This window comes from Phasianus colchicus, chromosome Z (genome assembly GCF_987193195.1).
Source record: "Phasianus colchicus chromosome Z, bPhaCol1.hap1.1, whole genome shotgun sequence".
Lineage (NCBI taxonomy): Eukaryota > Metazoa > Chordata > Aves > Galliformes > Phasianidae > Phasianus > Phasianus colchicus.
The window spans coordinates 64,827,719-64,853,056 of NC_143476.1; the positions used below are offsets into that span (position 1 = coordinate 64,827,719).

At 40.2% G+C, this 25,338-nt stretch overlaps 1 protein-coding gene across 2 annotated transcripts in view; it reads right to left on the bottom strand.

Moving 5' to 3' along the window:
* The window catches only part of SLC1A1 (solute carrier family 1 member 1), a 60,085-nt gene that overhangs the window by 29,947 nt on the left and 4,800 nt on the right, over positions 1 to 25,338 (bottom strand). For both annotated transcript variants that reach the window (XM_031610460.2, XM_090132233.1), the window contains exon 2: positions 8,363 to 8,503. In XM_031610460.2, the coding sequence (XP_031466320.1) occupies positions 8,363 to 8,503 (141 nt within the window). The remainder of the gene's footprint in view (positions 1 to 8,362; positions 8,504 to 25,338) is intronic.

Sequence of the window (25,338 nt, forward strand, 5' to 3'; positions counted from 1 at the left end):
CCAGAAGACTTCATTCTTCCATTTCTGTTTTCCATTCAGACAGAATGATAAAATGGACAATAAGTCATGAGACTTCTCTCTTTGCTCGCTGGCCTTCACCAACAGCATTAGAGTAAAGACTTCAGTTTTGGAAACTCTCTTCGGCATTTTATTTATTAGCTTCAATTTCAATCATATTGTATCATACTGTATTATTTCACATTCTGTTACCACATTTAGTAAATGAACTTTTTCTTCCTTTAGCTTGCTGCTGCTTGTCATCCAGGCCCATCTTCCTACTTTTTTTTTTTCCCCCGTTTCCACAGAGCATGGATGCATGGGTCCCTTTTCACCCTTGTCACAAAACCAGGCTGAACAAATCCAAACCATGACATTCAGGCTTAGAGTTTGGATCACTGCCATCTCTTTGTGTGTTTCAAATGATGTTTCGCCATGTTTTTTTCAATTTTTTTTCATCCTCTTCCTCGTCCTCTACTTCTGTCTCCTCTTTCTTTTTCCTCTTTCCATTATAGACAAGACGATTTTCACTGCAACTTTCTTTCTCCTATAGAGGCGACACCCGCACAGGTTTTTTCTCCATTGCAAGTTCAGAGACATTCTCTTTCCCTTGATAAGTGTTCAGTAGGGCTCAGTAGGCATAAGCTAGGCCCCATATAATTTATGCCTCCCTAGATCTGCCAGAGCTACAATAGTCCTCTCTTAAATACTTGCCTCAATTTTCAGGTTTTCTCCCAGATTCATCCATATCCACTGCCACTCAGTGTTTCTCAGCTTTAGGGAAGATGCATGACCAATACTGATATAGGGGAACATATTCAGGAAACATGACAATATCGTTATGCCAGTATGGACAGTCTAGAACTGTGTGAAAATTTCAAGGGGGAGAAAACAAAAAATGTAAGAGGAGTAAAAATTGAAAACATGTTTAAATGTCTCTTGTTCCATTGGCAAACTCCCTGAAAAGGTAGTGGAGGAAGTAAAAATGTTAACACTCTTGGGAGTGTAATTTTTAATGCTTATCTGTGCTACATAGCACACAAACACCAGATGGGTGTCACCACCAGTTCTCTTAAGCTGTCATATATATATATAGCCCCCCAAAATAGAGTGGTCTTCTTAAGAAAAGCTCCAATAGGTTTATAGTAATACAGTGTGAAGCGTGATGAGTGCAATTCCTTAAAAGACTGTGTTGAATGGGAGAAAAATCCCATTTTTTGCTATTTTTAGCTATCGGCAAGTTGGCATAGTGTGAAGATTTCTGTTCAAAATCACAGTACTCTCTGGTCAAATCTATTATCTACATTGTTACCGTGTCCCATATTGGGTACCAATAACAGTCACAAGTTGAATTCTTTTTCCTTGTCATGCAACAGGAACTGAGCCCCCTAGCCCTCTCCACCCACATCTCCTCCCCAAAGGAAGCCAGCAGAGAAGTGAGAAGGGGGAGATGCTGCTCGACAGAGAAAAAGATTTTATACTAAAAACAGTAAAGGAATGTGAGATCATAAAAGGAATCAAGAGTAATAAATGAAACAAATGGGAAAACGAGTGACGCCTATCTGCACTGCAAATTTGGAGGCGGGGAACAAAAAGGGATATCCCTACATTACTGTCACTTTGTATCTATCTCCTGGAAACAAAGTAGGAAGGACCAGAGCATTTTGGGAACTGTAGTTCTCCCTTAGCAGCTGTCCCATTTCCATTAGTTCATTGCAGAATGCCATGATATGGAATACTTACGGAAAACCATGACAGCTCCCTTCAAGTACTAGAAAGCTGCAATGAGGTCTCCCTGAGGCCTTCTGTTTTGCAAATGGAACGACTCCAGCTTCCTTGATCTTTCTTCATAAGAGAGGTGCTCAAGACCTCTGATCATCCTTGTGGACCTCCTCTCACCCCACTCAAACAGTTCCGCATCATTCTTGCTTGGGGGCCCCAGACATGGACACTGCACTACATACCTTGTAAGGGCAGAGCAGAGGGGGATAATCAACTACCTTGTGCTGCTGGCTACTCCTTTTTTGATGCAGCCCAAGATACTGGCCTTCCACACACTGCTGACTCATGTCAAGCTTATGGTCCACCAGAACCCCAAGTTCTTCTTCACAGGACTGCTCTCAAGGAGTTCTCTTCCTAGCCTGCATACACACCTGGGACTGCCCTGGCCCAAGTACAACACCTTGTACTTGGCCTCTTTGGATCTCACTAGGTTCCAATGGGCTCATTTCTCAAGCCTGTCCAGGTTCCACTAGAAGTCATCCCTTCCATCCATTGTATCAATTGTACTACTCAGCTTATTATCGCCAGCAAACTTGTTGAGAGTGCAATCAGTCTCACTGCCTATACCATTTGCAAAGATGTTAAAGAGTCCTGGTCCCAAAGTAGATCTCTGAGAGAGACCACTCCGAACAGCCTCTACCTCCATGTAGAGTTGTTACCACAACTCTCTGGCTATGACCATTCAAGTAATTCTTTATCTGCCAAATAGTTCACCCTTCAAATCTATTTCTCTCCAATCCAGACATAAGCATGTGGTATGGGACCATGTCAAATGCCTTGCACAAGTTTAGGTAGACTATATCAGTTACCCTTATTTTGTCCACAGATGCTGTCATTCCATTGTAGAAGGCCACCAAATGGGTTAGGCATGATCTGCCCCCAGCAAAGCTGTGCTGATGGTCTCAGATCATCTCCCCTCATCTGTCACATACCTTAACATAGCTTCCAGAAGGGTCTGTTCAATGATCTTTCCAGGTACAGACATGAGGCTCTTCGGCCTGTAGTTCTCTGGTCTTCCTTGCTCTCTTTCTTTAAAATAGGAGTGATGTTTTCCTTTTTCCAGTTACCACGGACTCTGTCATGACTTTTCAAATATGATGGAAAGTGGCTTGACAATCACATCAGCCAGTCTCTTCAGGAACCTGGAACTCACATCATCCAGCCCCACAGATTTGTATTTTTCTTTATGTCTATATATAGATAATTCTCATTAGGAGGATAGTTCTCACCCAGATGCTGCCAATAAAAATCAGGTAATAAAGAATCCATGGCAAACAGAAGACCTAGATTCTGTAGTGTGCAATTTCTCAAATGAAATTTTTGGTGACCTGCCACCTCTGTCTTCGTGTTTGCTACCAGAAGTCTCCCATTTCTATTCTATCAGTCCCTCTACAGCAGAAGTTTTTCTGTCTGTTGAAATTTTTTGGAAAGGAAAATTATTTGTTTGACAGCTTGTAGCAATTACCTTTTTAATAAACTTGAAACACAATTAATCTCTTTCTTTTCTTAAGAGTGTTAGTTTTTCTATTAGTACTGTTGTATAAGTGTAATCCAAGAATTTCTTAATAATTTAGCTGACATCTTGCAAGTCAGTGGCTGAGGAGGGTGAAGGGCAGCAAATTTGTGCAGGTAGTGAATAAGCATCTGTTAGTGCTATTTAAATGCCACAAACACATTGAGAGACAGAATTTCTTTATTTCGTACTTTTATGACCTAATGAGATTACTACTGGATTTGCAAGATTAATATTGGTCGTCCAACTTTGAAAAGGCACTGAAGAAGCAGATATTTTTTTGTTCTCAAGAAACAGAGCAAAGCATGGAATACAGTAACACTTACAAAGAATTGTCCAGATGCTGAAGCGGGGCATCCTGGATGATTCAAGGATTTGAAAAAGTTGTTATGAACTTTCTAAGCATCCAATAGAAAGGGGGGCAATAAATAGGGTATTAATAGTTCATGGCAATTAAAGGAATGAATTAATTATAAAATGGAACCGTTCATGTAAGATGTTCAGAAACATTTCTGACTCCCAGGTGTCTGTTAAGGAACTGTTGTGCCAACCTGTGAGCAGCTGGCAAAATCAAAATTGCAGTATTGTATTATGATCTTTTGCTAAAGAGCTGATTGTACAACATGCACAAGAAGGAAGGTATCAGTACTGCTTTCCATTCTTATTTTCAAGCAGTATCAAATAAATTTTTGTAGGAAAAATTTAATTTTAATCTAGAAAGATTTTAGGGATTATATAAACTCAAGTTAGTGCATTTTTAGGAGATATAATATTCCTCAAGTGGAATATAATAGAAGCCTATAAGGAGTGAAGATGACACATCAATCTGCCAGGCTGGACAGAATAGCAAGATTCATAGGAGAAATCAGGTCCAGTGCATGAATGCAGCAAACATAGCCTCTGCAGTGTTGCAGGTGAAATATATATCCCACAAATACAGAAAATTCAAGAGCACTAAAATTACTTGAATACTCCAAAAGTACTGCTGGTAAAAGGCATAAGTGAACAAGCTTTACTTTCCAGACTCTTATTTAGAAAAAAAAAAAAAAAAAAAAGTAAACATTTTTTAATTGATCATCTTGTCCACACATACAGAAGTGGAGTTAAAAAATGAAGGTAGTTTGTTTTACAATGGAATTGTTAAGCACCAGAACAAAAGAGCTGAAGACACTAACTCACTTCACATTCACACACAGTGAAGCCACTAGAAGCCCCACAGTGACACAACTAGGACATAAGGCAATGGCTGCCAGTGCCACAAAATGGCTGCTATGCTGGGGATTTTTGCCCTTGAGAGTTGGTAGTAATCATGCTCCATGTGTCTTAAGTATATTTCATAGTTTTATCACTATAACTTAAAGCCTTAAAAAATATAGAAGCTATCTCAGTTGTGCAAGGTCAATGATACTGATGGGAAAGGAGTAGATGATTGTTACAGATGTAATCCAAAGGCAATGGGCACAAAGCCTTGTCCTTTAATAGCACATGACTCTGCAGTCCTCCCTGCTTCAATGACTGCACATGAACAGGGAGGACAGGACATCGCGCATCCCTCAGTACAACTGAAAGTAAAATTCATTAACAATAAGTAGTGCAGCACCTTTTATCCTTTGCCTCGTGTCCCTTTGATACAAAGGGATAAAGTGAGTTATCTTCCTAAGCTGTGGTGTCTATTTTATCAATATTCTTGTGGCTTTTAAAACGCAGAAAGGAAGCTGAAGAGAACAGAGATATTTCAACAGGCTGTCTCTGAGTATATTAAACTAGATCAGAGGTTCCCCAGTGGGTGGAAAGTAGTCAGTTTGCTGGTAAAGCACAAGGTGTGTTAATAATGCCTTAGTAGAAGAGTATCCCTCAATAGCTGCACCTCTTGGAATAGTATGAATGGAAACTTCTGAGGTAATGGTCACCCAAGAATGATGATACCAAAAGAAAATTGCTTTCTTTCCCCACCACTCCTGCTCCTACGTTCCTTCAAAGTATTTTAAATCTGTGACATTTTATACCAATGGAGCTGGCAGGTCTATTTCTGAGAAAAGCCTTACTGGGATCCACTGTGCAACTATTAAGATAATAGAACAATCCTGTTAATACTCTGATTTCTCTCACTGCATTCCAACTCTTCTGTCTCCTTTTTAGTACATTTTGTCTCCCTTCACAAAACTAAGCAACACTGTGATAAAGCAAACTGATAACTTCCCAAAAGTAGATCCAAGGTGCAAAACTGTACAATTGTGAACAAAGGAAAAGAACAAACAACCTGTTCAAGATAGCCTCCCATCAGTTATAATCAAGATTCTCTTCCCAGTAGTTAAGGAGTCCAGACTAATTAGACTGAAGCCCCAAAACTCCCAGTAAGCAAGCTGAAGATTTCCCCCTCTTTCCTTCTTCCTAGATGGCACCTAAAAATAGGTACTTTCCAAATAATCATTTCTTTTTTTTAAAGCAGTACTTCAAATAAGCTAATCTGGTTTGCTGGGTATCATACTCAACACAAGCACAGTTCTGTATGTTATAGTAGTTGTCTTGAGTAATGTGTTAGGCTCTTCATTTTTAATTTTGCCATGCCACTACAGAAGGAATAGAAAATACAAATTATTCCTTCACATGAATGGTATACCATACTATCACTATACTATTAGTGAATTTGAGGGACAGCAATCTAAGGAAGATTCAGTAAGACTACATATTTTGGACTGAATTATTAGTGTGGGCTAATGAATCAGAATTAATTAAACTTCTATCTGCCATCCATTAAAATAATTAACAGAAGTCAATTATTACAAATTGGTCTCTAAGCCACACTAAATTAAAAGAGCATCTCACTACTCAGAGTCTCATGTCGTCAAATAAAAGATCTATTAAGCTTTCCTTTCAAATGTTTACAAATTAACAAATGCTTAGCGCTTATGCTAGTTCTTTATTAGGCTACAATTCAGCCTCCAATGCAAGTAAGTAGAAAAAATTCTGCAAATTTCAAACTGTACATGTAAAATAAATATCAAATAATGATTTCCATCCTTTACATTCTGAGGAACAGTTTGTGAATGAAAATCACATTCTGTAAAGCCTTCCATTTAACCACAAGAGGGAGAATTTTGTCTTCAGTTTGGAAAGCATCTAACTGTGCTCTTGCTCTGACTGAAGAAGCCAGTGAGAGCTTTTTTCACTAACACAGGAATTCCCCCCAGCAAGTTATTAATACTTAAAACTTTGCAGAAATTTCTGGAATATCAAGGAGTAATTTCCACAGTAACTCACTTTGCTGTGCAAAATGAGTTACATCTCTATATACAAATGGATTTGTAGTCAGTTCACTGTCCTAAAAGCATATGTATAAAGTGATGCTTTTCAGGATTGACACTGACAGACAAAGACATTCTAATTAAAAAACAAACAAACAAACAAACAAACAAAAACTACAGCTTGTATTTTCAATAACATCTTCTGAAAAAATGTTACTAGTCACCAAAATCCTATATTTTGACATAACATACATTCACAAAATACATTCCTGCTTTTATAGGCATCAAAACTTTCTAGGTGCCTTTTTAAGACCCAACTACATGGTCTAGTTAGAAATATGCACCAAATGGCCAGCTGCAAAATTGTCTGTGTGCACTCTTTCAGCTTGCTGCAATGACATAACTTGGCAAACTTTAACCTGCTCTCCTGGTAAGCTAACTTTCATCCCTTTAGCTTATGAACTACAAATGTGTGCAGAGAAGACTCAGTTAATGTCACTGATTTTACTGCAGTAGCTTCATATGTTTTGGGGCACTAAACAGCTGTCACTAAACACATGAACTTGCACACTGGTCTGGCAGCTGTGATCATCAGATACACACCTAACAGAGTTCTGAAAACGTACACTCTCCTGCCTGCATAATGTGCTGATGCTGAAGAAATGAGCATAATCAGATGACCTCTGGTCCCACCAAGAGCAGTCAGCATGCAAGGTGAGGTGCTATCCTTGTACATTCAGTGTTTAGTCAATAATAATGAGGCTACTTTTGAGGATAATATTTCCTCTTATTCCCTGGGAAGTTTACCGTCAAATACAAACTGTGCTGTTAACACTAACAATGAGGTGTCTGCCTTGTTTAGAGGTGTAGATGAAGATGCATTCTGGGTCTTCCTTTAGTTTTTCATTCCACTGGGAATTTCATTCCATTCTTTTATCTTATAAGTAGTTTTTGAAAATGTGCATCTTGCTTTGACAATGAAATTCAGTTATTGGAGAGACAAAAGACAACAGGGTATCACAAACATATCCTGAGTCACTGCAGTAAGCTAAAAGAAAATAGTCACAGCCTTTGCTCCCTCAGTAAAGATTTGAAGAATACAGATACATTTGTTTGACTTTCTTTAACTTTTTGTCTGAAAGTTTATTTGACATACAGTTCTTCACTTTCAGTTTGCTCCTTCAGATCTTTCCAAATATTTCCTAATGGATGAGTTGTTAACAAAATTTACTGTGTCAAAAAGCTTGCTTGCTACTTCCAAGAGAGGGAATTTCTGTTCTTTTGCATTTCCCCAAAACTCTTCTGAGCCATCCATATCAAACAGATTTCTTTTTTTTTATGAATTTAATGGACGTACAGAGGGATTCAGTAAATGCCAGATCTCATGCAAAGTCCTTTAGGAAATTTTGTAGAGAGTAAAAAAAATTAGCTGAGAAATCTACTCTTTCTATGACCATAAGGTATGAGATCACATCTCCTTATGAAATGGTGACATGAGATAGTTTATAATAGTTAATGCTGTACCTGAAAATATGCAGTTTTGAGCTTACAATCTGCAACCATTTAAGCTACTCCTGAAAACAGGAAGAATCTATAAACCTGGAAGTTATTACTTCATAGTTTTTATTAACTTAAATATCAAATAATAGTGATAATCTTTTCAAATTCACTTTCATTATTAATAGAGAAGCCTAATCTAAATGTATACATCTATAGTTTTCATTATATAGTTTCACTGAGCTATTTTTAAAAATAATTTAATTGAGAAAGAAAAGCTAAGCCACAGTGATAATCCCATATACTAACAGCCCATTTCCAATCATACCTGTGATCATACTTGATATGATTAATGGCAGAATGATGAGTTTGAGCATTCTCATCAGCACCTCCCCAGGAAATGAAAAGTAGAATTTATCCAGGTTAGACAGCTTGCCATATTCTCGTACCAGCATGCCAACTCCAATACCTAAAAAACACATAAAACAACATGACAGAATTTAGCAGTAATTTATAAGAGACTCACAGGAAAAAGGGAGGAAATGTAAAAGAAAACAAAAAAAAGGGTAGGAATAGACATATTTTTACTGTGGTGAAACTTCTAAAGCAAACTGGAGCCATTTCTTTTGGTCATTCAATTTCTGCACTATATATTGATTACAGTAACAATAATAAACACATATAATTATGAAGTTGGATGACTTTTTAGATGTGTCTTTGGAAAAACCTTGATTGCACTTCTGATTATCAGTTCAGTTCAGCACGGACACTCTACCTTTGCTTTCTAGCTCTCAAAAATCCTTAACTAGCATTAATAAATAGTATAATATATAAATTCTTACTGCACATTTAAGAAATGAAGTGATAAAATATACTGAATAATCTATATTGGTGAAAATATACCTATTCAGCAACAATACTTTCAGTAATTGACTCTCTACATAATGAGAAAAGAGTGTGACTACAATCACTAAATTGATTTAATTATTTCCAGGAAACTAATCAATGAAAATACCATTAAGCATATTTCACACTCATTCATCTGCATGACCAATCTACAAAATACCGAACTATCACTATAATCAGTAGAATCATAGAATTACTGAATAATTTGAGCTGGAAGGAACCTTTAAATGTCATCTAGTTCAACTCCCCTGCAATGAACAGGGACATCTACACAGATCAGGTTGCTCAGAGCGTTGTTCAGCATGACCTTGAACGTCTCCAATGATGAAGCATCTACCATATCTCTGAGCTACCTATTCTGGTGTCTCATCACCCTTACTGTATTGTTTTTCTTCATATCCAATCTAAACCTTCCCTCACTTAGTTTGAAACCATTTCCCTTGTCCTATCATAATAGACACAGCTAAAGAGTCTGTCCCCTTCCACTGGATACTGAAAGGCCACTATCAGGTCTCTCCAAAGCCTTCTCCAAGCTGATCAGCTCCGGCTCTCTCAATCTGTCCTCACAGGGGAGATGTTTCATTCTTGGGTCATTTTTGAGACCCTCCTCTGGATGTGCTCCAACAGGTCCATGTCTCTCCTGTACTGAGGACACAGTACTTCAGGTGAGGTCTTACCAGCACAGAGTAGAGACGAAGAATCACTACTCTTGACCTGCTAACTATGCTTCTTTTGATGCAGCCCAGTATACAGTTGGCATTCTGGGCTGTGAGGGCACACTGCTGGCTCATGTCCAGCCTGTCATCCACCAGTAGCCTGAAGTTCTTTTTGACAGGGGTTTGCTCCAACCATTTGTCCCCTAACTTGTACTGATAGAGCGGGTTGCCACAACCTATGTGCAAGAACTTGCATTTATCTTTGCTGAACCTCATGAGGTTCACCTAGGTGCACTGCTTGAGACTGTCTAGTCTCTCTGGATGGCATCTCAACACTGAGGCACGTCAACTGCACCACACAGCTTGGTGTAATCTGCAGATTAATATATTTCCAATGTAGAGAGAAAGACATCATAGAGAACCGTGTCAAAGGCCAGATATATGACACCAGTGGCTCTTCCTTTGTACACTGACAAAGTTAAACCATCATAAAAAAACAATGGATTAGGCAGGCAGGACCTGCACTTGGTGAAGCCATGCTTGTTATCCTGCATCACCTCCCTCTTTCCATGTTCCTTAGTATTACTTCCAGGAGGATCTCTTCATGACCTTCCCAACACAGAGGTGAGGCTAGGAGGTCGGTAGTTTTCTTGGTCATCTTTCTACTCTTCTTACCAGTGGGCATGACATTGCCTTTTTACCAGTCACAAGGGAGTTCACCTGTTTGCTATGATTTTACAAGTACCATCAAGAGAGTCTTGGAGAATATGTCAACCTATTTCACTGGGGTCATAGACTTATGAATATTCAGGTTCCTCAGGTGCTGATGATTCAGCCATGATGTAAGGTACCTTTTTACTTTCTCTCATGCTTGAATTAAATGAATTAACAAATAATTCTAGCTGTTGAGACAAATCACAGGTAAGAATTCTATTAAAATAAAATAAAATAAAACAAATCATGGGTTTAAAGATGAATTTCTTTGGTTTGATAGGTAAAACCTTTATTTTCCATTTCACTATTAGCTTAAAAGCGAAAAGCACTGGTATAGGAAATATGTTCAACAGTGTTCAGGAAGCATTACCATGGTTATTTACAAAAGGAATTGCAGGTGCATGTTCTGAAGATACTCCTGAATTTATGATTTTGTATTGCACTGCAATTAATTATATTTTGCTTGCTTACTCTTTATCCGTTCTTCTCATTTTCCTTCTCTGGTTTCATAGAAATAAATAACGGTTTACACAGATGTCTGTTTGCCTTCAGCATCTTATATCCTATCTCTACTACAGACTTCTTTTTTAAAGGAAACATCAGTATCACATATGAACTTTGAAAGGCTATAGTCCTGGGTAAACCAAATATTAAGAGACCCAATTTCTAACATGATGATTCAATAAGAAATAAAGTCACTTACAAGCTTTCACTACTCACTGAGTGCTGAAAGATTTTATTCATATGAATAACCTCAACGAAGTTACTAATAGTTTCACTGAAGTTAATGTAATTGTTTACAGTCCCTTTTTATTTTAATGACATCAGGGGTGTATTTCTCAGCACAAAAGCTGAAGTACTTTTAACCTACCTTCACCAGCCTCATTGACTCATGTAAACTTGCAGAGCCCCAGTAACACTGCTAGTGCCCAAGCCAAACAAACCTTTTCCCTCGCTTTTATTTTAATGCTACACAAGGCTTTTAAATTAGATATTACACTGGAAGCTGGCATAGAGTAAATAGTCATTTACCAGAAACAGATTTAGGCAAATCCATAGATAACTGGTCTACATTGTTGGTAATGAAGAAAATAGACAGGCATCCCTTATCAAATAATCTATCAGAAAAGAAAAGAATTAACATTTTAACCTGGAAAGTGGGAAATTCTTTAAAAATTCCTCCCTAAAGATTCATTGTGGGGGTGTTTTGTGCTAGATTTGTTCTGCTGTCTGCAGGTTAGTTGACAAAAAATGTAAACTAGCTACTTCCACAGAATTTGCCTCTGACAGCAGGAAAAAGACTATGAACCATCTTTTCTCTACAGTTGCACTTGCAGAAACAAGTTGAAGAAAAATAGAGGAAGATTATAAACTCTTATCATAGAATCATAGAATTACTCAGGTTGGAAGGGACCTCAAGGATCATCAAGTCCAACCACAGCCTAACCATAGTACCCTAACTCTAACAGCCCTCCACTAAATCATATCTCTGAGCACCACATCCAAACAGCTCTTAAACACATCCAGGGACAGTGACTCAATCACCTCTCTGGGGAGCCTATTCCAATGTTTAACCACCCTTTCTGTAAAGAAGTGTTTCCTAATGTCCAACCTAAACTTACCTTAGCGCAACTTGAGGCTATTTCCCCTCGTCTTGTCACCTGTCACCAGTGACAAGAGACCTACCCCGCTCTTACTGTAAGCACTTTTCAGGTACTGGAAGAGGGTAATAAGGTCTCCCCTCAGCCACCTCTTCCTCCGACTAAACAGCCCCAGCTCCCTCAGCCTCTCCTCATAGGGCTGATTTTCCAAGCTCTTCATTAGCCTCACTGCCCTTCTCTGGAACTGCTCCAGTACTTCCATGTCTTTTTTGTACTAAGGTGCCCAAAACTGAACACAGTACTCAAGGCGAGGCCTCACCAATGTCGAGTACAGGGGAAGGATGACTTCCCTAGTCCTGCTCACCACACCATTCCTGATACAAGCCATCCAGGATGCCATTGGCCTTCTTGGCCACCAGGGCACACTGCTGGCTCACATTCAGCCGACTGTCCATCTGAACACCAAGGTCCCTTTCCATCAGGCAGCTTTCCAGCCACTCCTTCCCAAGCCTGTAGTGTTGCCTGGGGTTGTTGTGACCAAAATTCAGGACCCAACACTTGGCCCTATTGAAACTCATACAGTGAACCTTGACCCATTAATCCAGTCTAGCCAGGTCCCTCTGTAGTGCCTTTCTGCCCTCTGGCAGATCAACACTCCCTCCCAATTTGGTGTTGTCTGCAAATTTATGAGGGTGCACTCAATCCCCTCATCAAGATCATCAGTGAAGATGTTAAACAGAAGCAGCCCCAGTACTGAGCCTTGGGGAACACCGCTCGTGACCAGCCACCAACTAGATTCAACTCCATTGACCACGACTCTTTGGGCCCGGCCACCCAGCCAGTGCTTCACCCAGGCAAGCGTACACCCATCCAGACCATGGGCAGCCAGCTTCTCCACGAGAATGTTATGGGGGACAGTGTCAAAGGCCTTACTGAAGTCCAAATAGACCACATCGACAGCCTGACCCTCATCCATTAAGCGGGTCACCTTGTCATAGAATGAAATCAGGTTTGTCAGACAGGATCTACCATTTGTAGATGCTGACTGGGCCTGATCCCCTGGTTGACCTTTAATTGGTCCATGATGGTTCCCGAGATTATTCGTACCATGACCTTCCCGGGCACTGAGGTGAGACTGATAGGCCTGTAGCTACCAGGACCACCTTTCCAGCCCTTTTTGAAGATGGGTGTCACATTTGCCAGTTTTCAATTCACCAGGACATCCCCAGTTAGCTAGGTCTGCCAAAAAATGATGGACAGTGGCGTGGCAATCACATCCGCCAACTCCCTCAGCACTCTAGGGTGCAATCCATCTGGTTCCATGGATTGTAAGCATCCAGCTTTCACAGCAGGTCCAAAACTATCTCGTCACAGATCATAAAGGGCTTATTCTGTTCCCCATCTCTATCTACCAGCACAGGGGGCTGTGTTCCCAGGGACTAACAAGTCTTACTATTAAAGACTGAGGCAAAGAAGGCATTAAGTACCTCAGCCTTATCCCTATCCTTGATGACCAGGTTGCTCTCAGCATCCAACAAGGGATGGAGATTCTCTCTACCCTTCCTTTTGCTATTAATGTGCTTATAAAAGCATTTAGTGTTCTCCTTTACCTTAGTGGCCAAGCTCAGTTCTAACTGCGCTTTGGCTTTTCTAATTTTCTCCCTGCACAGCTTCACTACATACCTGTAATCCTCATAAGTAACTTGCCCACTCTTCCAGAGACCACTATCAACACTCTAATATTAATAAGGAGAAAAAAAACAAAATTGTTAACCTTTCCAGGCAAATACGCTGCTCTAAACAACTATTAAGATCTCTGGCATAGGTTTTATCTGTGTCAGAGAACACAGATAACTTAAACTCCTTGCAACATCTTAATAGTCTTGAAGATGTTTGCAATATTACATAAATGTCCTTCGTCAGATAAGACACAATGATCTCTATATTTAACCTAGAGGCTAAACTGTGTTCACTGTATTGAAAATAACTAGTCTATACTTTGAGATAGGCCTAAGTAAGATTAGTCAGCTTGTAAAATGATCACACACATTGAAACTGCTACGGCTTTGATCCTGCAAATACCAGTGTAAATAGCTGAACATAAGCATATAGGCATTCTTTGTGTCTTCAGACTATTCATATGACTGGCAGGCATATGCTTAAATTGCAGCAATACTAGACAATATAATTGTTAAAAGTTGTGCAATTCCATTTTATAATAGGGTACAGAGCATTCCTCCTCACATACCAGATACAGCCTTAAAAGGCTGCTGCGCAGATGTTATGCAGTTCTGAAGTATGCAAGAGATTTTCTTTTTGCATATCTTTAAACAAGATAAACAGTATTTCCATGCCCAATAACAAGATCACAGACATAACTGTACCAGCCTCATTCTAATGCCAGACTCCTCCACTACTGCTCTGATCCTTCCAGGATGATGACGCATAAAGACCCCTGAAGCTAGACATATTCCTCAAAGAGTAACAAAGATGGACATCCACAATACATTTTTCATGACAGAAACAGGAAAATCTAGCCAAAAGAAGTCAGAACTATGCCCTCAACAGAAGCATTTGTCTGAAGAGAGAAATGTCACCAGCCCTGGGCAAATATATATACTGAAGGTGTTCTAGCAGTAACTCAAATAACTAAGATGTGTGTGTCTGCGGGGGAGATCCTGCATGTTTCTGAGCAGGATCAAAGGAAGGGAATTATTTGTGATCCACTGCACTTCGAAAGAAAATTTAAAGAGGCAACATGTTCTGTCCTTTCTTTCAGCCAGGAGCGTTACTCTGAGCAAGTGTGACCAGATCATTTTCTGACCATGCTTTCAAGCAGCAACAATTATGTTTCATCAGCTGGAAAGTTTGAATATTTATCAGCATTACTAAAAGACAGAAAGTTTCACCCTCATTCTCATTCTTCAGAGTCCTCTTTTCCACTTCTTTGGATTTCACTACAAAACCATTACAATTTCACATCCTCTCAAAATTATTGCAGGATTTTTTGAAGCTCTCTTGCTTAAATTTGGATCTGTATATGTATTTTTTTGGACAGCGTATTATTTACCTAGTGGCAGTAACAAAGAACAGACTTCCTAAAAACAAAAAAAATAAATTACAATTTGCATTATTGCTCTTCCTTCATTTTTAATGCTGCTATTTTATCAGATGCAGCAAACATATTCATACTAACTTGTGTAGGATGACAAAGTATAGTAAATTGCAGCTAATCCTTTAAGTGGAACTAACATCTGTCACTTGTTATTCCCATTTAGCATGAGAATAAAGGAAGAAACTTTTTCTGGTGGCAGTAACAAGAGATGGTTAGGAAGTAGAATAGATTTGTTTACATTCTGGAATCAGATGAGTATAGAACTTTCTGATCTTCATCTCAATAATCAAGTCACTGGAATTTTTTCCTAGGAATTATAACACACACAAAAAGTTTGAGCCAGCAGAAATATATTTCAATTACAGCAACCCTGAGGAAGTCACAATGAAAGTCTGGTAGAATGTCATAGTCCACCATTTGTGAAGATAATTCTTATACGTGTAATCAGTTCTAACAACCACAAAATACCCTCCAGCAGGCAACATCTCTACTCTTTGTTAAGATTTTTCCTTTCTTTCTCTTTTACATTAATGAAACAATTTACTTATTTATTTCTAAAGCATAGTACGTCATTTTCCTGTTGTGTTATTTAATGTCCTGTTTTCAACTGCAACAGAGTCAATTCCCTTCCTAGTAGCTGGTATGATGCTGCATTTTGGACATAGGATGAGACCAATGCTGATAACACACCAATCTCCTAGTTACTGCAGAAGAACTTTTATTTAAACATAGCAAAGGACTTTTCAGTTTCTTACACCTCTTACTAGTAGGGGGCTGGATATGCACAAGTTGCTAGAAGGAGGAAGAACCAGGACAGCTGACCTAAACTGACCAAAGCAATATTATGCAGCATGTGGTGTCATAGTGAACAATGAAATGGGTAGCTGGCTGCAGGGACTGCCTATGCCTGGTGACCAGCTGACCATCAGTCAGTGAATGATCTGGTAAAATGTATCTTGGAAGATCAGCGAATTGTATATTCCGCTTATCTGCAAATCTAATTATATGACATGTGGACATCAGGTGAAAACTCATTTATCACCACCAAAGTATGTCTTTTTCCATAGTGCTGTTGTTTCTGAAACTTTCTGTAAGGAAAAATGTGTATTATTTGCACTGGAACAACTACAGAAGCATTACGTTTCTCTTTAAGTAGCATGCTGCAACTCGTTACATAGATTTGGAAATGAATAATAAAAGAAATACACTATCTCTGGAGATGTTCAAGACCAGGTTGTATAGGGCCCTGGGCAACCTGGTCTAGTATTAAATGGGGAGGTTGGTGGCCCTGCCTGTGGCAGGGGGGTTGGAGATTCATGATCCTTGAAGTCCCTTCCAACCTGGGCCATTCTGCGATTCTATGATTTAAAAAAAATTAAAATAAAATTATCATGTCTGGGCTCATCTGTACTAGCACACGTAGGGAATGTCACAGATTTTATTACAGTTACAGTAAACTTGTCAGAATGTCCTCTCAGGAGCCACCTGAGCAACCAAATGTAGAGACTATTTACAGTTCTTTTCTGCTTTACAGACAGTGATAGATAGATCCTGAGGGCATTTCTGCATAAAAATGTAGAGTCAATGCAAGTCATATCTTGCATCTGGAAGCTCAGAGCCACTAAAGTAGTTAAAACTGACCAGGACATGCAGTATAAAGTGACTACAGTTAACTGCTTTATATAATTTTCATTGTGGGTTAGACACTCTTCACAACATAATTATACCTCGGAGAAAAGTCAACATGACACTTCTTGGATTTACTTTCTCTAACAGGTCAAACAACTTACAACTTAGAAAGAAATAACTGATGCTCATACAAAGACATGCCTAGCGATCAACGAGATTCCCTAAAATTTCATAAAATGTTATTTGCATATATGGATGACAACTGTAACATAGGGTTGCATAATGTTAATTGGCAGGGAGTTATCACTCCACCAGCATGGGCTGACTCCACAGAAAATGCAAACAATCTTCACTTCTAGGTTTATTATGGGAAGGCTCCTTAGGAATGAACTGTAAGAAGATAAGAAAAACCAATCCAATATGTATTACTGCAGAACAACCAGTCATTTTGTAAATGACCTACCCTGAATAACACCATGTTCCTCTCTGAAAGATATAGAATCATAAAATCACAGAATCATTTGAGATGGAAGAGACTTTTAAAAGTCATGTAGACTAACTCCCCTACAATGAACAGGGACATCCATAGCTATATTGGGTGGCTCAGAGTCCTGTCCAGTCTGATCTTGAATCTCCAAGTCTCCAAGGATGGGGCATTCACCACCTCCCTCAGAAAGAATAAGTTTCCAGTGCTTCATTATCCTTCTTGTAAGTTTTTTTTTTTTTCCTTATGTTCAACCTAAATCTCCCTTTAAAAATAAATAAAGAAAGAAATTATCCTTGTCCTATCACAACAGATCCTGACCACTTCTTCCTTAATGCTCCCCTCTAGAGAAAGAAAGGCCACTATCAGGCTCCCTGAAGCCTTCTCTTTTCCAGGCTGAACTGTCCCAACTCTCTCAGCCTGTTCTTGTACAAGAAGTGTTCCATCCCTTAGATCATTTTTGCGGCCCTTCTCTGGACACACTACAACAGGACCATGTCTCTCCTTTACTGAGTCCATATCTGGATGCAGAGAGAAGGATGTTATGGGGGACTATGCCAAAAGCCTTACTTGAAATCCAAAGAGATTACATCAGTGGCTCTCCTGCTGTCAGTTGATACAGTTACACCACCACAGAAGACTGCTAGGTTGGTGAGGCAGGACTTGTCCTTGGTGAAACCATGCTGATCGTTTCATACTAATCAAAGACACAGTTCTACTCTTTCCTGTTTCAATGTAATTTTTGCTAAAATGAGTTCTTACATACAGAGTTGGTGATTCTGCCAAGTAGAATGGGTTGATTCTGATATTACTTAATTGTTCTGAAGCAACATGGATTATGTTATCAACAAAATGATAAAGCTTTTCATATTTTCACAGTTTTGCTGTTCAAAGGACAAACAAAAATACAATTACTTGTATCACACTGTTGTGTCTTAATTGGGTTATCTTCTTAGCTAATGACTCATAAGACAGAAAAGGCTTGCAAAGAAAGTTCACTGATTTGATTTAAAACACAGTACAAAACATTTAATAAGTACATCAACCTGTAGTCTATGCAGGCAATATATCTGCAGTCTGAGATGCAGTCTGAGTCCTTCACAAATATTTTATAACATGCACTTTGTTTCTGCTCTCTCTATAGAGTTTCTATAATATTACCAGCTATCTCTTATAGATAAGAGAGTACACAGTGCCAACTCCATAACTTCAAAATGGAGGGTGGAGAATTGATTACCATAAATCTATTGATTCAGCTCTCTTTTGATTACTTTTAACTTCTTGTAATGTTACCCATTTTGCTGTTTCACATTTTCACGTTTTCACATTTCACAAACACTCTAATAAATGTAATGATGTTGACTGACAAAAAACCATTCTTAGAAAAGTAAAAGCGACTACTGAAATATATTTTAGAGTAGCTGAGTCTTAATAGTATGGCAACAAATCTTAACTCTCCAAATATCGCTGCTGCCAAGGCGATCAGCTTAGTTACAAAACATGCAAGGAAATGTCCTCTCATAAAACCTTCTAGAAGAACACGGTTCCAAAATGACACCTTGATCTACTGAAAAGTATTTTGTAGGAAAGTATTGGAGGAAGCTATGCTCATTCCTCAGCTGTGGTGAGACTCCACTGGGTCTTCTTGCTGATTAACCTGCTTCAGGTGCAGCAGCTGTAAATTCCTTCATGCAAATGACACAATGTTATCTGACTGCAGGGTAAGGAAAGTTCAGGTGGACAGTAAATCTCTGTGACAGACTTTGACGGACTTTTAGGAATGAAGTAGATGAAGTACTTGCCAGAGAGGAATAACCAGCTTCTCTACTATGGCGCACCCCGCCTCCCACTATTCACAGCAGGTTGGAAGGTCTCTACAAATGACAAAGTAATGAAACTTCCATTTCCTTTTCCACAGGAACCTGAGGACAGTCCAATGATTACATTGACAAGCCCCTCCACACTGCAGACCTACAAAGGAGTCACCACAACACTAGTCAAATCAAACATGTTTATTTTGAGGCTATTTCATTTAACCAGGAAAAGGAAAATAAAAATCACAGAAGACTAGCTATTAAGTGACTACAGTTCTACAGAATCAGTGTTCCCACAAAACTGCAAAGCACTACAATAACCAGAAAGTCTCCATTTACCTCAGTGAAGTTCCTAAGGCAGTTGTGAACATGATCTTCACTTAAAGAGGGAAGACTAAGGCAAAAAAGTTGTTGAGTAACTCAACCTTCCCCTAGTCCACAGTTGCCAGGTATGCCTTCTCAGACTTCCTCTTTCTGGTTGATGTACCTGCAGAACCCTCTCATGTTCTTCTTCACTCTTCCTGCCAACTCCAGTTGGGCTTTCCTGACACCTCCAGTTAGGCTTTCCTGACACCATTCCTACACAGACGAGAAATATCCCTGTAGTCCTCCAGGGGTACCTGTCTGTGCTTCCACTGCCCATGCATTTTGTTCTTGCACTCCAGTTTGACCAGTTCAGCCATGCAGATTCAACCATGCCTTTCCTGACCTCCTAGACCTGTGATGGAGAGCTTTTGTGCACTTAAAAATCTGCCAGCTCTGCTCTGCTCTCCTGTCCTTGAGGACAGTTTTCCAAGGGGCTTTGTTGACTAACTCCCTGAAGGGACGGAAGTTGGCTTTCTTAAAATTTAGCACCCTGATTTTACTCTTTACTTGTCCCTTTTCCCTCAGAAGCATAAACTCCATCATTGCACAATCACTACAACCCAGGCAATCTCCACTCTTGATGTAAACAAGAAGTTCACTTGAGTTGGTGAGCAGCAGGTTCATTTAGGAGGCTCTTGGAATGTGTTGATGATAACTTTCTGGTCCAGGTGTTGGACAGACCGACCAGAGGTGAAGCGCTGCTGGACCTGCTGCTCACCAATGTGGAGGATATAATTAATGGTGTTAAGGTTGGAGGCAGCCTGGGTTGCAGTGACCACGCTCTGGTTGAGTTTGTGATCTCGAGAACTGTGGGCCTGGTGAAGAGTGGCATCAGGACCCTGAACTTTGGGAGAGCAAACTTTAAGCTGTTCAATGGACTGTTGGCCGAGATCCCCTGGGATGCTCTCTTTAAAAACAAAAACGCTGAAGAGAGCTGGTTACTCTTCAGGGATGCCTTCCTAAGAGCGCAAGAACTCTCTGTCCCACTGAACAAGAAAGCGGGCAGAGGAGGGAGGATGCCGGCATGGCTCAGTAAGGACCTGCTAAGAGAGCTGAGGGCGAAGAAAGGTGCATACAAACTCTGGAAACAAGGACGTGCCACCTGGGAAGAATACAGGGATGTTGTCCGGACTTGCAGATGTGGGATCAGGAAAGCCAAGGCGCAGGTAGAACTGAACTTGGCAAGGGACGTGAAAAACAACAGGAAGACTTTCTATAGGTACATTAGCCAGAAGAGACAGGCCAAAGCGAGTGTACCTCCTTTGGTAAACGTAAAAGGAGAACTGGTTTCAACGGACAGAGAGAAGGCCGAGGTACTGAATGAGTTCTTTGCCTCGGTCTTCACTGGCAGCCAGGACTCCAGTACTCCTTCCGTCCCTGAGCCCTGCATCCCTACACCTCTGGGTGGGGACTGGGGTGGTAAATCCCCCCCCGCTGTGAGGACAGAGCAGGTCCGAGACCGCCTCATGAGACTGAATGTGTACAAGTCTATGGGGCCGGATGGCGTGCATCCCAGGGTTCTGAAGGAGCTGGCTGAGGTGGTTGCCGAGCCGCTCTCCATCATATTTGAGAAGTCGTGGCTGTCTGGTGTGGTCCCAGATGACTGGAGGAAGGGTCACGTCACTCCCATTTACAAGAAAGGGAGCAAGGAGGACCCCGGGAACTACAGGCCGGTGAGTCTCACCTCTGTGCCTGGGAAGATCATGGAACAGATCATCCTGAATGACATGCTTGATCACATGAGGAAAGGGTGTGTGATCCGTGGCAGCCAGCACGGCTTCACCAGAGGAAGGTCATGCTTGACCAATCTGGTGGCCTTTTATGATGGGGTGACGGCATCGGTGGACAAGGGAAAGGCGACCGATGTCATTTACCTGGACTTGAGCAAGGCCTTTGACATGGTCCCCCACCACATCCTTCTCTCCAAACTGGAGGGATGTGGATTTGATGGGTGGACCACTCGATGGATAAGAAACTGGTTGAAAGGCCGCAGACAGAGGGTGGTCATCAATGGCTCTATGTCCAGGTGGAGGCTGGTAACGAGCGGCGTCCCCCAGGGATCTGTCTTGGGACCGGTGCTCTTTAACATCTTTATCAATGACATCAATGACGGAATTGAGTGCACCCTCAGCAAGTTTGCTGACGACACCAAGCTGAGTGGTGTGGTCGACACGGTTGAAGGACGGGATGCCATTCAGAGGGACCTCGAGAGGCTAGAAAGGTGGGCCCGGGTGAACCTGATGAGGTTCAACACGGCAAAGTGCAGAGTTTTGCACTTGGGCCGGAGGAATCCCAAGCATCCCTACAGACTGGAAGGAGAGGTCCTTGAGAGCAGCCCTGTGGAGAAGGACCTGGGGGTCTTGGTAGATGAAAAACTTAACATGAGCCAGCAGTGTGCCGTTGCGGCTCGGAAGGCAAATGGGATCCTGGGCTCCATCAGAAGAGGGGTGGCCAGCAGGGACAGAGAGGTGATTGTTCCCCTCTACTCTGCTCTTGTGAGGCCCCATCTGGAATACTGTGTCCAGGTCTGGCACCCCCAGTACAAGAAAGACAGGGAGCTGTTGGAGAGGGTCCAGAGGAGGGCCACAAAGATGATCAGGGGACTGGAGCACATCCCCTATGAGGACAAGCTGAGGGAGCTGGGCTTGTTCAGCCTGGAGAAAAAAAGGCTGCGGGGTGACCTCATTGCAGCCTTTCAGTACCTAAAGGGAGCCTACAAACAGGAGGGGAATCAACTCTTTGAAAGGGTGAGTGACAGCAGGACAAGGGGAAATGGTTTTAAGCTGAGGGAAGGGAGATAAAGGTTGGACGTCAGGGGGAAATTCTTTACGGAGAGAGTGGTGAGGTACTGGAACAGGCTGCCCAGGGAGGTTGTGGATGCCCTGTCCCTGGAGGTGTTCAAAGCCAGATTGGATGGGGCCCTGGGCAGTCTGGTCTAGCATTAGGTGGAATGGTGGTGGCCCTGCATGTGGCAGGGGGGTTGGAGATTCATGATCCTTGAGGTCCCTTCCAACCCTGGCAATTCTGTGATTCTGTGATTATGGGGTTGTCTATTGCTTGCTGCATTAAAATATCCCTAATGCATTCTAGGATCGTCCTGGATTGCCTGTAACTCACTGTGGTACTTTTCCAGCAGATGTCAGGATGTTTGAAGTCCCCCAGAAGGACAAGAGCCTGCAAACTCAATGCCTGATGTAGCTGGAGAAAGAAGGCTTCATCAACAGGTTCCACTTGATCAGGTGGCCTGTAGTCTCCACCAACCATAACGTTTTGTTGCCTTGGTTTTTAATTATCACTCATAAGCTTTCAACTTTTTTGTGGCCACTCTTGAGGGACAGCTCTTCAAATTCTATTTCTTTCTTGATGTAGAGGGTAGCAGCTTTTCCTCCTTCCTGACCTGTCCCTTCTGAACAGCTTGTACCCATCAACAGCCACTCTACAATTATGGGAATCATCCCACCAGGTTTCAGTGACAGTTTTCAATTAGCACAATGGCCTGCAGCTCTTCCCATTTGTTTCCCAAGCTGCGTGCATTAACCTAGAGGCACTTCAGCTGGGCAGCCCACCTTGTCACCTTCCTGGAGGATAACTTTTTATTTCCTTTGAAGCATTTTCCTTTAGTTTCCCTATTGACTTTGCCATCTTAATCGTCCCTGGCTTTTTGTCTTGATTAGTCCTTAATTCTCTTGAGATAATGAGGCTGTAATAGAAATACAATTTAGCTATTTCATAACTTTTCAACCAAGTTGGTGACTCACTAAATATGGTGGTTAATTACAGTATTTACTATCCTAACATAATAAATTTCTCACTCTTTCTTGTAAAAACTAAGTGATTTTCTTTACTCTTTCCATAACATTTGTCAATAATGCTGAAGATACTTCAGCACTTTCACCATCCTATATACAGCAAAAGTTACTAGCTCAGTGGAGTGCATCAGGAAAATTAAATCTTCATTTAAGACCATTAAAACAACAGGAAATGAAATGGTTTGCCAGATTCTGCCTCCTGCTACAGCAGTAAATAGGATTGAGTGTTCTACTTATTCTCTTACTGGTAAGGCAGCGGAATGATTCTGACTGTCATAATTCAAACTAAATAGCTAGAAAGGCTACTTAGCAGTACTAAAGAGAGAAACATAGCGACATTCTGAAACATCATTATTCCGAAACTCACAAAGACACTGAAGTACTGAGATATCAGAGATATGATCTAAAAAGTTAGTTCATATTATGCAAGGCCAGGTTGGTTGTTATTCCAAAAGAATTAAAGAAATGAGAAATGGCTACTTTGAGATATATTGTGAAAATAATTAGGGTTGGATTATTTAAAATTCATGAAAATTGTCATCATGAGTCACATTTAATCTTCTGACATGCTATCAGATTCTCGTGGAATGAACAATATTTGAAACAAGAGTTAGACAGTAAAATAGCAGAAAAAAAGCAGGCGTTCCATAAAATTTGTCTTCTGTCAAAGAAATAGATTTGCAATAGTACAAAATAATACTTGTGAGTAACCTCAATATTGCCAGTTCATGAGGTATATTATGAAACACTGTTCTTAAATTTTGTAAAGATGTAAATAGAACACAAAAAATATTCCTGTAATTAAACAGTAGTATTTTCCCATAAATGATATTGGAAAATCAGAAACAAGAAATCATTTGTAGATATTAGTGATGGTATTATTTCCTCAAATATAAAGGCATATTTCACTTATTTTATTAGCTTAATCAACTTTGGAGTTTTGTAGACTGCAAACTGATCAGAAGTTCACTCCTTCCAAAGCTTTCTTTGTTTAAAGGTTCAGCTTTTAAAGACAGCTTCACTTCACACACATAGAATATAAGCCTTACGTTGAAATGGCACCAAAAACAAAACCAAAAAACAAACAACAACAACAACAACAAAAAAAAAAAAACATAGACAGTAGGAAAACTTTCTACATGCTAAAAGAAGGAGTAAAAGCTGTATTTGTTTTTCTTATACGCAGATTAGAAGTTGCTAGTTGTTAGGTTACAAAAGAGACACAATGCATAGATGGAGCTATTTTCACTTTCATTTCCTTGCTGATTTTCTGATCTTAGAGTGGTTTTGCTCTTCAGTAGTATGTAAAACTCTCAGATGCAACTATTGACCATTTTGCATTTTACTTTTTGCTTTAAAAAATAAATTCAGATAGTCTTGCAGAATAGCTGGGCTTCTCACACCTCTGAACCAAACTTCATACAGTATAACAGAGAAGAAAAAGCAGATAAGCATTACAATTGCCTAGAGAGGAATAAAATGTTACAAGTGTCATCTGTGCTGCTCTAAATCACAGCAGGAAGAAAACTGCGTCCCCTGTTGATGCAGCTTATAAAGGATGCCTGGTCTTCATCTGTTATAAATCTCAAATTAATAAAACACTATGCTTCAGAACATAAGAAAGAAATCAGATGTCTGCTGTACATCTACATTTGTCAGAAAACTGCAGGATAGCAATTCCTTTGCTTTAGTATATTTCCTTAATTTACATTTTTCTGCTATGGACAAAAGAGTTCTGTCTTTGCTAAAGCAACTTGAATTAGTTAATCTGTTCCATTGTTTTTAACACACTGCATAGTGTAAGTAGAAAGAAACAGTACAGTAGAAAGCCCAATCTAACCCAACATGCTCCTTTTTTATTTTTTGGTTTTTTGTTTGTTTTTGTTGGTTTTTTTTGGTAAAGGTATGAAGAGATGGAAATGAAATGAGAAAAACAATTCTCTATTTTCACAATGGGGCTGTTATGTTTAAATTACACCTGTGTTAGAGACAGAAAGAGCTTACTGAGAGAAATTGAAAGATTCTATAGTTGATAAGGTTCAGAGCTCCCAGGCCACATTTGTACTTCTTATCCTGAGGAATACAGCATGGTCTCTGCATTCAGAGCCGTATTCCATGTGCAAGACATCATCAATAGAGCAATATGTTACTAATTATTCTGTTCTTGTCTTCACTCTTGTGAGTGTCCAGTAATGCTAGTACATGCAGAC